General features: G+C 37.1%; 1 protein-coding gene across 3 annotated transcripts in view; it reads left to right on the top strand.

The window, feature by feature from the left end:
- The window catches only part of LOC110158886 (phosphatase and actin regulator 1-like), a 39,922-nt gene extending 25,683 nt beyond the window's left edge, over positions 1 to 14,239 (top strand). For all 3 annotated transcript variants that reach the window (XM_055151706.1, XM_055151705.1, XM_020923435.2), the window contains exons 8-12: positions 3,657 to 3,712; positions 6,530 to 6,591; positions 8,317 to 8,457; positions 11,346 to 11,422; positions 12,400 to 14,239. In XM_055151706.1, coding sequence (XP_055007681.1) covers positions 3,657 to 3,712; positions 6,530 to 6,591; positions 8,317 to 8,457; positions 11,346 to 11,422; positions 12,400 to 12,415 — 352 coding nt within the window. In that variant the 3' untranslated portion in view covers positions 12,416 to 14,239. The remainder of the gene's footprint in view (positions 1 to 3,656; positions 3,713 to 6,529; positions 6,592 to 8,316; positions 8,458 to 11,345; positions 11,423 to 12,399) is intronic.
- Positions 14,240 to 14,295: the final 56 nt, after the last annotated feature.

The following is a 14,295-nucleotide window of genomic DNA, read 5'->3' as shown; positions in this document are numbered from 1 at the left end:
CTGAAGCTCTGGGGCTCAAGATGAAGTTTATCTGGGCTTTGTTTTAACACACAGTTTTGTTGAAAATGAAACTCCGGGACATACAAAAATACAGAATGGATTCAGACTATCTTAAAACTTTTTTTGGCAGTGCTTCCATGTGTGCATTGTGTCACCATGGTAACTGCTGAACATTCCCTCATAGAGATACATGTAGAACACCGCCACATTGATGTCACTGCAAAGTATCAGTTCTCTCCTCACATCTCTCTAATGTCTCTCTCTATCCTTACCTCTCTCTCATCACCTCTCTTTGTCTCTCCCTCACTCTTTCCACTTTTCTCTCTCTCCTTATCTCACCATTATCTTTCGCTCTTGCTGTGTCCTTCGCCCGTTTTTTGTTCCAATCCCTTTCTCAATTTCACGCTTTTAAGAAAACGTCTTAGTGACACAAATTGACTCCTTAATCCAAATGAAATCTTCAAACTTAGAGTTACTGTAGTTCTGGTTTTTAAGCTCAGAACAGTCGATACTGTGTGGAAATCAGGACATGCATTTAAGGACAGTTTCAGGGGTTATTTTGGGTAGCTTAGTTATGCAGTTTCACTTTACAGCATAGTTCATTGTTGGGAGAAAAGATAACTCTCATTTGAGGTGCCAGTCACTACAATAGGCTCTGTTCACGCTTACGTCACAAACCAGGAAGACATTTGGGAAGATGCAATTACAACGTCCGGTGTAGTTACCGACAATGGGCTCGCCTAACATGGATCTATTAAAACCGACAGTGATAAAACCCATTGAAGTAAATGTGATCAGCGGTAAAATGAAGACTGCATACGTATGTGCTGTTTGGAATCATCTTGAATTTGGCACCTCATCTCTTTTAATTGTTGTGCGTCAGTGAGGAAATGATGGTCAAAACTGAGGTATGGTTATAATTGTTGATTAACTGAACAACAACGGAACACCAGAATGACATGTAGATGAAGAAAGCTGGGCCTAGGAAGCTGTAATTGCATGTTTCCAAACGTCTTCCTGATTTGTAACGTAAGTGTGAATAGAGTCTATTAAATCCAGTAGGTTTAAACCTAATAGGCCTCTCTCTGAGCCAAATTCTCACTCCTTAAACCCCAGCACCTATAGCCAATCTTTAACCAGTGCTAGTGCAGTCTCCGTGAGTGAATTCTGGAGGTTCTGAGCTTTCACATGAGGCATGGCCTGTCCTTATACTGAGAATTAAAAAAAAAGTACCTGTCCTCTCAGGTTTAAGCACTGGGCACCCAGGTTGAGCTGCGATTGTAGTCCTTTTGTAAAATAGTAAGAGTGCAGCCTACAAAAACTACCTTTATAAAAAAATTACAATAATTATTTGTATAAAACTGTAAGGGGCAATGGTTCTGTTTGATATGCCAGTTAAATACATTAAAATTAAGATGAAAAAATTGCTTGTATGGAACTGTGAGAAATGGCTTTATAGGACTACAAATGTACCTAATTATTGTAACCCAGGAAGTAAGAAGCTGAAAACTAAGGAAGCACATGATCAGTTTTGATAAGGATTTCACATACCATACCATTCATCATATTATTTTAAGCCCATGTACAGTACAGTAAACCACTATACACTCTGAGATAGTACGTCCAAGAATAAACCCACAAGGAAGCACTGTGAGCAGAAGATAAAATGCAACATGGCGTTTAGAATCCAGCCGTAGCGTCACCGGGCCCAGTCTCAGTAGATCCCTATCAGAGCTAACAAGATGGAGACAGCCATTGATTCAGTGATTAGTTCTCCTGCCCCAGGCTCCTGCTCAGCTGCTATAATAAGAGGTTCCCGACTGAAAGCACTCACATTGACCCTATCCAAAATGGCCTCCGGGCGTCTTCACTTCTTCAGCCGCTCACAGACAGAAGGAAATTGGAGATAATCTTTAGAAAACAGATTTGGAGGGAGATGTGCTGATGGCCGCCTGCCTTCAAGCATGTTCCTTTTGTTTTATTTGTGTTGTCTTTAAGACTGTTGACAGGACTACATGAGGAGGGCGTATGGGCAGTCTGTCAAGGCTGTTGGCAAGTTAAAATTTAGACTATAAAGGTGTAATGCAGTACTAAGAATTAGGCTTGTTGAAATGATTATTGGTAGTGATGTTTTTCTTCAGTATCTCTTGTTGAAAAGTCTAACCATAACCTTAAAATTACACTCTGTTATCGAAAAATGTGTTTTGTGAAGCCTATCTCTGAATAATGAAAATCTGATTGAAAATTCAGTATCTTGTTGTATTCTAGTCAGCAATTATTATGATTTATTTATTTATTTGACCATGCGAATTAGTATTTTAATTGTACTTCGGTGATCTATTTCCCAAGGATTCAACTTCAAGTATTTTTCAGTATTTTTGATTAAATATGTCTGTATATCTTTCCTCTCTTACTTTTATGAAATAATAGCATTGTCTTTGTGTCTTTTTTTTTTTTTTTCCACAAATAGCACATCTGTTTATACTCCACATAATGATGAACAATTATTAAAATGGTCAACAATTATCTGTTAAGCAGTGCTATTGTAATTACTCACCACAGCCCTAAATATATGACAACACTACCAATAATATACATGTAACATTTAGGGAACAATAGCATCAAAATTATAGTATGGTGGCTGAGTGGCTAACACTGGCTTTGATCCTTGGGTCTCTCTCCTTATGGGTTCTCCCTGCGTCTGGGTGGGTTTCCTCCAGTGGTAGATAAAGTTCTCAATTTTGTTAATTAAGTACAAGTAAAAGTACAGATACAAGGGCAAAAAGTTACTCAAGTAATAGTATTAAAGTACCTATTTAAAAAATTTACTTAAAGAGTAAAAAGTATCTTGCACAGAATTTAAAGATGAAATGTAATAATTTTAATAAAGAATTTAGCTGTTTTTAAGTGACTCAATTGACTTCTTATTTTTTCTAGCAGCATTATGTTGCTTAAAATTGAGACAGAAACTCAAATTAAATGTACTAAAAAAATCATTCACTTCAGACGGTTTCAAACCATAAAGAGAAGTACTTTTTACTTTTCAGTCCAGATCTAAAATGTACTGGAGTAGAAAGTACAGATACCTGCTCTCAAATGTAGTGAAGCCAAAGTAAATGTATCTATTGTAAAATTTACTTAAGTAAGGTACAGATATCTAAAATTGTGTTGTAAGTATTGTACTTTTTCTTTTGTACTTCATTACCTTCCACCATTGAATTCCTCTGGGCACTTCGGTTTCTCTCATCAACCCAAAACATGCACAATAGATAAAAATCCTCCCGCTAAGCAATCCAAGCAATAAGATCATGGAGATGGGCCCCAGTGGGATTCAAGGATGGGTCAAATGCAGAGGACAAATTTCCCTACAGGGACAATAAAAAGTACTTTAACCTTATTATATAAAGGTTATGTAAGTTTTGAATAATGTAAGAAAATCACCTTGCAGGGGTTACAGTAAAGTTAATATTGGGGAAAAGATGAGAAGGGAGAACAAATTTAAACTTTTCCATTTACTCAGCTTCTTTTTCTCCAAAAGCGTGCACAAAGGCAAACCCTGATAAAGCCCTGTCAGGAGGTTATGTTAAAGTGGAGGGTGAATTTTAATGTGTGCGTGTGTGCGTGTGTGCGTGTGCATGTGTGTGTGTTGCTTCTAGGCGCCTGAGCCAGAGACCAACGGCAGAAGAACTGGAGCAGAGGAACATTCTCAAACGTGAGTAAAAAAAAATTGAACCCTGCAATGGAAAAAAAACCAAAAAACAATATATGATCACTTACATATGATTATAAATTATATCCAGACTGATCATCTAACTGTTGCACAACACATGCATAAAGTTAGAATCTAATAAAAATCTTGCAGACCATCCCCATGAGATCACCTCATTTCTCCAGAGCGTGTGATTGGTCAAAACATGTCCTCCCCTAGTTCCTCCTCTGTCTAAAACACGATTCAAGCCTTAAGGAATTTAATAGACTTGTTTTAAATGAGGACTAGTTAAAATTGCTGTGCTTTGTTGAATATTGCAACAACAATAATTTTTCAATGTAAATATTCCTTTTGACATTTGTAACTTAAAATAGCGTAATATAGACTAGTTTTATGTTATAATGTTGTTTCCTCATCACAAACATACCTGGACTTGTGTTTTGTTTCATTCAAACATGTTTGAGAATCCCTTTATTAATTGTCTGTTTACAACTCCAAAGCTCAAATTGCCCTGTTCCACCGTGAGATGTCATGAAGCTGTAGTTTTCAGCTACATTTTACCTTTAGTTCAGTACAAATTGAAAATTCCAGGGCTGACATTATCCAGGGCTGACATTATCCAAATTATTCTGGTGAAGGAGTACGGAGTTTAAAAACACAGCGGAGCACTCCTTGTACTGCCGCATAACATCACAAGTAAGAACAGAGTGTTTTCAGTTTGAGAGAAGAACTCAGTCTAAATATGCAAGATTTGTGTGTTAAACATGTGTGAATGAAACAAAACACAATTCTAGGTTTTTGATGAGTAAAATCCGTTATAACATAGATCAGAAAACAACACAAGGTGGGCTCTTTTAACATAAATTTGCTAAAAATCTGTGCAACAAAGTATCTGGCCTGACCATAGCATATTTAACATGCCTGGTGCGTTAGTTTAACTCGCTAATAAATGTACGCCACACTTTTTTAGCCTTTTATCTAAAGACTGCAGTAGTTCTCAGTAGACCCTGGTCCGGGGAGAGTACTTTCACAGAACGGCCTTGCTGACGGCTGCCACATCAAACCTGATTGGCCTGTGCTTTTATATTGTCCCATAGGAGAGGGTTTGATTGGCACTGAGATAACATTACAGCTACAGTGTGGATAGCCATGTCCTCCTTGTCACTTAGAAACACAAGGTTAACATCAATTCAATAACAAGGTTGCACAAGTAGGACATGTTTTTCTTAGTTCTATACAGACAGCGAGGCACGTTTTGACTGTAGCGCTTCATTCAAACAGCTCCTCCAGTATGCCACTTGCTGTTTCTTTCTTCTCTTCTGAATGTTTTGGGACACAGATATACCATGTTTATAGTGGATAAAATGTAGACATGGTACTCTCCCCAGACCACACCAGGGTGTCCAGAGACAGCAGAATGAGCCTCACATGAGTCTCTCCTTTGGGTTGCCAGTTTCAATGCTGAAATCTAGTCTGTTTGAACCTAAACGGACTCTCTCTGATCTGAATCTTCACTACCTAAACTCCAGCAGCCAATCATGAATCAATGCTAGTCCAGACTCTTCAGCTCAGTGAGTAAATTCTGGAGGTTCTGAGCTTTCACATGAGTCATGGCCTGTCCATATACGAAGTGTACCGTATTTTCCGGACTACAAGTTTCTCCGGAGTATAAGTTGCACCAGCCAAAAAATGTGTAATGAAGAAGAAATAAACATATAAGTCGCACCGGACTATAAGTCACACTTTTTGGGGAAATGTATTTTATAAAATCAGAGACCAGGAACTGACATTTCATCTTGAAAGGCAAGTTATAGTAACAACAATAGAACAGAGAACAACAGGCTGAATAGGCATTAATATGTTAACGTAACATATTAATAATTATTCAGATAATTATAGCATAAACAACATAACATAACCAAACTCACTTCTGCGTGACCTCCGGAGATAAACCATAGATGATGTATGATGTAAACAGTGCGCTGCTTCCTCTTCTGCGTAGTTGTCGTCACACTCAGCATCAGTTCTAGTTAGAATTATTCCGGCCTTTGGTTGTCATTGAAGTTCAGGCTTTGTCGATTCATCCAGTGACTCCCAGGAAAGTTGCATGGTGCACCCGCCCGGTTGCCGTGAAGATGTGTTCTCCCTCCCCGCTTTCCGCCAGTCCCTCACAAGTTTCTCGCTCACTCCAAACTTTCTTTCTGCTGCTCATTTACCATTTTCGGCTGAATATTTCACTATTTGCAGCAAGACAGTGACTTTTTCTACAGGAGACATGCGCAGCAGAGTGCAAAGTGACAGTGGTACAGGAGTAATAGTAGTGCTAGATACTGACACACAAGCCTAGAGCGCCCTCTCACGGCTGTCAGTCTGAAAATTTTAATATATAAGTCACACCTGAATATAAATCGCAGGACCACCCAAACCATGAAAAAAGTGCCACTTATAGTCTGAGAAGTATGGTATGTGTCCTCTATATGCAGGTTAGGCAGTGGTAATCTAGGTTCAGTTGTGATTGTACTTCCTTTAAAAAAAAAAAAAAAGAGCACAGGCTAAAAACCTCTTTCTAGCTATTCCAAAACGACACTACACAGTCTTAAACATGTAACAAAATGCTTCAGAATGATATGAGAGAATACTCCTCCCTTGAGACCTATTCCTTAAAGACTTGTAAACAGACGAATATGTAACGCACGAAGGAAACATTTTACTACATCTGTTGACTGCTAATGAGACGTGTTATGTAAATGCAGTGTTCCCTTAAGTCATGTTTGAATAATTTCTGTGTTTTTTTTTTCCTTTTTTTTCGTTTTCATGCAGCTCGCAATGAACAGGAGGAGATGGAGGAGAAGCGAGAAATCAAGCGGCGATTAACGCGAAAGGTGAGTATAAAAGTCCTGGGCTTGTACACTTGATATGACTTTAACATTTAGCATTTTCCTTTTTTCTCCACATAAATTAAAAAAGAAGATGTTTTCAAGTAATTTCTCTTGTGAAAGTTTGTCCAAGTCTAGTCAAAATCTAGTTAAATTTTTTTTTTTTGTTTATAAAAAATATAAGTTTATAATTTTACTTCCTTGTTGGACACGGACACCATACATAGAGATAATTGCAGTTCTGTTATCTAGCCTGTAATGTTGACAAAGGCCACAAGTTGTGTTAATTGCAGAATATAATAATTAAGATTGGACAATAAAAATAAATCATACATTTATTTAGTTAAATAAGGGCTTATATTGTTAAAAAAAATTAACATCCTTGCTCTTAAATTGTGGCAGTTTGGATGTAATTTTCTGTGTGACATAAGTAGAGGTATAGCGTTTTAGAATTCAGCTCCACTTCTTGCATTTATGTACTTTTTTATTCTCAGCCTTTTTTCCCACAAACTGCCACTTAACTGATAAACAAAGTAAAACTACAATAAATATTTACTACATGTACTATCCCGTCAAGTGATGGTGAAGTCCAATGCTCTTTAAATACTGGGTAGCCGACACGAGCAGATGCTGTGGAGGTTGTTGGTTTTGTAGTGGGAGGGGGTATAGGCCCTGTTACAGTTACCGCAGGCCTGTAGGGGGCAGTGTCCGTGGGGTGCCGTGCCCTCTTTGCCCTTGGCTCTGTCAGTTAGTTTTCTCGCCAAATGCCTCCACAGCGCAGGCAGTCTGAGCATGTTCCATTGGTTTCTATTATAAAGTCACACGTCCGGCACACCTGTGGACAAGCTGACCAAGCAAAATCTGTAGGTGTGAGCATAAGTTTACGACTACCTACCTGGAGCCTGGATTATTTATAGATCATAAATTAGAAATGAAGCCAAAATTTTAAAAAGGGCATTCTGGGTTCATTAAAAAAATCAGGTAATATATGCGTAAGTATAAAACCATATCAGTTCAAATTGACGAAAATACATAGCCATTTTAATATTTGTAGTTGTTGAAATAGATTAGAAGTATTTAAGTGCAAAAAAAATGCTTTTCCGGCATCATAAAAATGTGGTCATGTCTTAAATGTATTTCTCTACATTTGAAAACAAAATAATAAAATTGTTATAATAATTGTAGTAGTCAGTGTAAATGTACATTGACAAGACGTTTAATCTGTAGAATTTTTTTTATCATTAAGAGTCTTGAAATTCACTAGCTCTCAATATATTAAATATATTATGAATTATGTATGTGTACAGTAAAATGGAAACATGTTTCTTGTGCAAAGCATCTTCATGAATGTCAAACTATTTGGTTTTTTTAAATATTGAATGCTGAATTTGATAGAAGAAACAATTCAGGTCTTTATAATGACTTACACAAGAAAATGGAAGGAAGTGCTTCACTGTGTCAGGAATTGTATACGAAAATGTAAAAATATCAGTTGTTTTATGAGGAAGTGAACATATACTGGGAAATTTTGATTTGTGTGTTGTACTGTTTTTTTAATTTGTACTTATCATACATACTTGAACATATATTGTATAATGCAGTAAATATGGCAGTTGCTATGTCGTTCTACAAGATGTGCACTATAAGGAAAACGTCATAGCTTCTACCTGTGAGATCACCAAGCCTTTTAAACTTCCAACTTTCAACCTCTTCTCCCCATCCCTTCTCCAGCTGAGCCAGAGACCCACAGTGGAGGAGCTCAGACAGGCCAAAATCCTCATCCGCTTCAGTGACTATGTGGAAGTGTCCGACGCCCAGGACTATGACCGCAGAGCTGATAAGCCCTGGACCAGACTCACAGCGGCTGACAAGGTATCAGAACACAGTGTAATCCCAGTAGAAGAACAAGAGCGGTAATGTTAAACCCTGCCCTTTGCTAGTATTGGTACTTGTGACATGTGTGAGTGAAGAAGGGTAAAAAGATTGTATAGTCTTACTTTTAAGATTTTTGACTTTGTATTTGAATTTGCAGTTTTATAGTAATACACATTTGATTTAAAAAAAAAAAAAGTTAAGAACTGTTAGTCAAAGCTGAACTATGCAACTTTTCTTGCAGAATGACCATGCACTACTTGCTTGTTTCTATGGAAGTGTTTGGTTTGACTTGTTTATCTCCATGGAGATGCCAAGTTACAGGTTAGAAATGTTACATAGTGTAACCTTAATTTGCATAAAGAAATAACTACTGACTTTACTGAACCTTCTATCACAAGAAAAGTTGTTCCTTGGACCAAAATGTTGTATATGTTCGGGTATGGGGTCCTTTCATTGAAAAATAATCTCTGAAATGAGTTCATGTGAAAATAGCACTGTTTCAGTGGGAGCTTATAGTTCAAGGTCTTTACTGTTTGAGAGAACACACTGCTGTACCTTGTGATGTCATGTGACAATACAGGAAGTCCTTCACTGTATTTTTAAACTCCATCATCATCTCAGATCTGGAAGTTTTTTTGATCAAATAAGTTTCACAGCTCATCCGAGCTGCTTCTTCAGTTCTGGAAAGATAACTTTTAACCTTAAAACTAACACTACATGATATCACAATGTGAAATAGAACATTTTGAGCTTTGGACATGTAGACAGACTAATAATTACCCAAACATGTGTGAACCAACCAAAACATAACCCCAGGTAACAGCATTCTAACATGGCTGAATGCTCAGAAGAGTCCATTTTGTGTAATATAGGCTCTTTCACCCTGTGTCCAACTTCTACATTTTCAGACATTTTTGGTCAATAGTTTCAAAACAAATCTCCATAACAACCTGAATGTTAGCTTCATTAATATATGCTTATAGTAATGCCATGCACTGTACCATATCATGTAATCCCATAATGAGAACAAGACAGTCACCGTTATGTAAACCTCATCTCCGTGGCAATTTGAATAGTACAGTTAAAATAAGGAGTTTTATTGGAAGGCTGTGTTCTTGAGTCGCTTGTCAGCTGTTTTTAGCCTGGCTGGTAAACATCCCGGGGCTGTCCTGATGTAGTGCTTTACTCTTGGCTTGTGACTTTTAATTAGCCTATTCGTTTGATGTGGTTCTCTGTCCTCCGGTGGAACACAGCCGTACAGGGCCATGCATACCTGTGGACCGCTCATGTGAAAAGCATCAGGTTTTTTTCTTATGCAACAGCCCTTATATAAGACGATAATGAGACAGTCAGGGTTTTGGGACTGTAATGTAAAAATTCTGACCATGAACTTTTTTCATGTCAGCAATGTCAGTTTGAGGAAGAGGCAGTTTTCATCTAAAACAACTTGATAACAGCAACAAATCTATTGACTTCCTCCTTTAAAAATGCAGAGCTGAAAAAAATGGCACAAAATCTTTGCAGTCTATTTTTTACTTCCATATTTTGTGCATTATTTTATGCAATTATGTTAAGTTAAAATTCTAAAGCAGTTGATTGTATAGTTACTCTTACTAATTTTCCTCAAATACCCACCTCCCCACCTGTGCACATTAGTTGAAGTCAGATGGGTTGAAGGATTTGAAAAAGTAGAGATTGTGTCAAATCATGTTTTTGCAAATGGTTAAAACCAAATGTACCTGTGTATATGTGAGGGCTGTAAATTCTTGCTCTGTGGACAGGTTGAAGCAGCATTTTCTCTCTTGAGTCATTCGGAAATGCAGTGAAGTCACCTGTCTCAGATTCTGCTCTAAATTATAGTTTAAAAGCACAGGAGGCTTATTAAACAAACTGTTTTTTTTGTAGTACATTGTTGACTCATCTGTACTTTCAGATTGTACTAGGAATTACTTTACCCTTGGGCAAGGCACTTGGCCATTTACTATAGTAGTGATGCGGATACTAGATGCCAGTGAATCACCAAATGCGTCACTACCCTGAGTATAAAACAGATTAATATTATAAGATTTGGATGTGTTCCTGGAAGATGGGTTCTTTTATTTTCTTTTATAATTTTCTACAGTAGAAAGGACAACATATTCACAATCATTTCTGCAATAAAAATAAGATGCTTGAATGTTCTAAAAAAAATGAAAAAAATTACTTGTACATTGATAATCAGATCATGATCTGATTTCTGTTGTCAAAAACATCTAAAGACCAGAATCTACATTATGATACCTACAATATATAAGTTTTATGTAGTTTCAGATGTTGTTGTAAACACACACTTATAATCAGTTATCAGATTATACTGACCATGGAAATGTAGCCACTGTTGAGTTTAATGCGTTTCATAATAACTACAAATAACTGCATATTAGAACTGTAAGACTATTGTCTTACAGTTCTAAAGGGAGTATGCTATAGTTTAGATCTGTATAAGCTTGTTCTAAATATAAAGTACATGTAATTCTTGTATTGGTTTGTAAGTTCATTGGCTTTTTTTTTAACTCTTTTTCCAATTTTTCTGGACATGTTTAAATTTTGAACTTTGAACAGAATCGTATAATTAAAACAGAAATCTAATCTAAATCTAATTGCAACTGCAATGCTTGTTAGAAAAATAGCAAGCAAAAACAATAGTATGTACAACTTCTATGATTTCTATAGCCATTGTAGGGGAGGAAAAAGACTCAATACTATCTGAAACCTTGCAGGCTTATTTGTGGATGTGTGTAAATGATGTATGAAGCATGCTGCAGAATAGTTACTTACAGGCTGCAGTTTATTGTTGCTGTTGGAGCCCCTTTTAATCCTGCCTTTTCTCTCCTTGTCTTTTGCAGGCTGCTATTCGGAAGGAACTGAATGACTTCAAGAGCAATGAGATGGAAGTGCACGAGTCAAGTCGCCATTTAACCAGGTACTGTGCAGCCATGCAGCTACACACAAGAATATATGAATTTAAATTGCAAATTATAAATGTGTGAGATAGGGCAGCTGTGCATTTCTTTGCAGTGGTCTTGTATTCACTTCTTACATATAGTGGTTAGGTAACGCTTTAGTTTGCACATACTGTATATACACAGTCAAAGGTTTACATCCATAATTCACTGTTTACCTTCCTTATTATTTGCACTATTGCACTATTATTTGTAACAACAAGTATTAACATGTAACTTAACCCCTCACATGAATCATATTGTTTTCGTTTCCTAATGCTAACCTTCATGATTTGAATAGATTTTGATTGGCCACCACACCTAAATAAGAAAAAAATCTGGTTTCACACACGCGCACGCACACGCACACACACACACGCACACACAAACCAAAACTAATCTTTCACTTATTTAAAGCCACAGTATGTAACTTTTTAGCACCCAAAAAGTACACTAAAATAAGTTCTTTTTGGTTTTGTTTATTGCACTGAAAAGCATAGAGCATGTGTCCTTACTCTGAGTAAACTTGAACCTCCACAAACCTGACTCTTATTTAGCCTGGAGGAGGGCCTCCTCCTGCTTGTTTCCATGGTAATGTTGTTCCTTTGGCTATAATCTTCCACAGTATGCCACAAAATGTGTCTATCTCCATGGAGAATGTTCCAATATATGGATTTAACTTTCTATTTGCATGGAATCATGCAGGTGATGTGTTTCCTCCATACTGTACCTTTAAGATTGTTCTTTTTAGTAACTGTTGCTCAATTTCAGTGCACTATGTAACTTTTCTGGAAGGAATTCTGTCACCTGCTTGTCTCCATCGAGATGTCACTGCATATAGCAGCCAGGAATATCTATAAAAGCACTATAAGCCTTATTGAATTCACTATCTCTGTGTGTCATGCACTGTAAATAATCTGAAAATAAATCTTTGTTTCTTGTTTTTTACTTTGTGCAGGTTTCACAGACCATAGTAGACCACCACTGTCAGGAGTGGTGCCGGGTGGGCACTCTCCTTCACTGACGACCTCAAGTGCTGGACAGTAAAATGGTGCCCGTTTCTACAAAAAGGCCATGCGTTCTCAAATGCCTTTTCAAGACCCCCACACCATCACCACCAAGTCATCCACTGTAGTAGCACATAGAGACTCCAGCCAGTCCTTCACGCCATGTTACTTGGTTGGAAAATTCTCAACTTAATCCAAATGTCTATGGACCCAGTTATGTGGGGATAGACTGTCAACGGACTCCCCAGGACTTTTTAAATCTCTTCTTTGTTATGCTGTCACTTTAGTTCCATTCATATCCAAAATGGAGAGTGGATTTTTTTCATGAGATTATTCTTTCTTGCACCTGCTGGGACTTTGAAAAAAGACTTAGATAAAGGACTCAATAGAACGAATGGAAGGCGGGTCCAAAACATTGAAATCATGTGCAATATTTTTCAGTGCTTTTATTAGGCTTTAGCGCCCTCTGTAGTTCCCTATGTGCCATTACTCGCTGATATCTCTTCCCACATATGTGCAATGAACAAGACATTTCGACATCTTTAATTCCTAACTGTGAATTTGAGAGTTTGGGCACTATCTCATTCTCTCTTTATGTAAATTTTGTGTATAGTGACAAACGCTCAAGAAGTTAAATGTGCAGCTGGTAGATCTAGTCTTGACACCAGCTAATGCAAGAATAATAATTTTGTTTTATAAATGTCTTTTTATGTTTTCTTTTTCATATAGGCACTTGAAACACAAAGGTTTTAAATGTTTTCCCTTCACAAGCCCCATCTCTTTTTGGATTCATGATTTTTGAGATGAATTGTGAGAGCGGGCTCACTGCACTGTAAAACAAACCATGTGCATTGTACGATACTTTTCTTTTATACTCACATAAGCTTTTGAGCAAGCAATATTCCTAGTGTGTAGATGAGAAGGTTACATTGCAGGTTGCCCCGTCCCCATCACCACCACCACCATGTTGACTGTCTTTCTACACTATGTCTCACTTCAGGGTTTTCCTTTTTAAGAATGCTTTAATGAGAATGACTGCCTTTTTATTGTGAGTGCGGCAGAATTTAAAATGGAATATGAGCAGTTTAAAAGAGTATTAACTGTTTTGAACTATGTGGATCCAAAATCGTCTAATGGTTACATTCTTTGCACTGTTAGCATTGTGGCTGTACAATAGCCACATCTTTTCAGTCAGGACCTGTGTGTACACTGTACAGTAATTTTCTGACCACTTGTTTAAAGGTCCAACAGGAGTATTCATAACCCATTTGCTTTCTGTATGCACAACGTTTTAGTATTTTTATTGTCTTTAATGTCTCATTTTAAGAAAAGTGGTCAAAGAGCTGTTTTGTAATAATGTTAAGTCGGTTATTTATAGGAATACACAGATGACCTAAATACAATGCATTTTCAAATTACAGAAGATTTCTGCATTTTGAAGATTAACTTGTTGAAGTGTCATCTGATTTAGGAAAACTATTTTATGAGGATTTTCTTTTTCTTAAGAACCAGCTTTTGTGTGATTTGAATCACACATCGTATTTTAGACCAATACAGTGAAGTACAATAGGGGTGTATGAATGTAAACGATACTGCAGTTCTCCCTTTTCAGCTATAAGAGCACTGTACCACCAGAGCATGAGGTTACCCATCTGCTGGAATCAGAGTTCAGCAATAATCTGTTTCCTTTCACACAGTCATGGAAAAACTCGACTGAAAAAATGTTTCTTTTTTCCATTTTCAGTACACATGTAAAGATGCACCATGACAATAAAATCATTTCTGATTGCATTTGTGTTATGTGGGTCACTTCTTTTCTCTAGTCAAGTGGAAACAAGCCTACGTTA

This window comes from Boleophthalmus pectinirostris, unplaced genomic scaffold (genome assembly GCF_026225935.1).
Source record: "Boleophthalmus pectinirostris isolate CB_2022bp ecotype Guang Dong unplaced genomic scaffold, ASM2622593v1 HiC_scaffold_16, whole genome shotgun sequence".
Taxonomy (NCBI): Eukaryota; Metazoa; Chordata; class Actinopteri; order Gobiiformes; family Gobiidae; genus Boleophthalmus; species Boleophthalmus pectinirostris.
The sequence above is the reverse complement of the archived record's forward strand: the minus strand, read 5'-3'. Positions and strand labels throughout refer to the sequence as shown.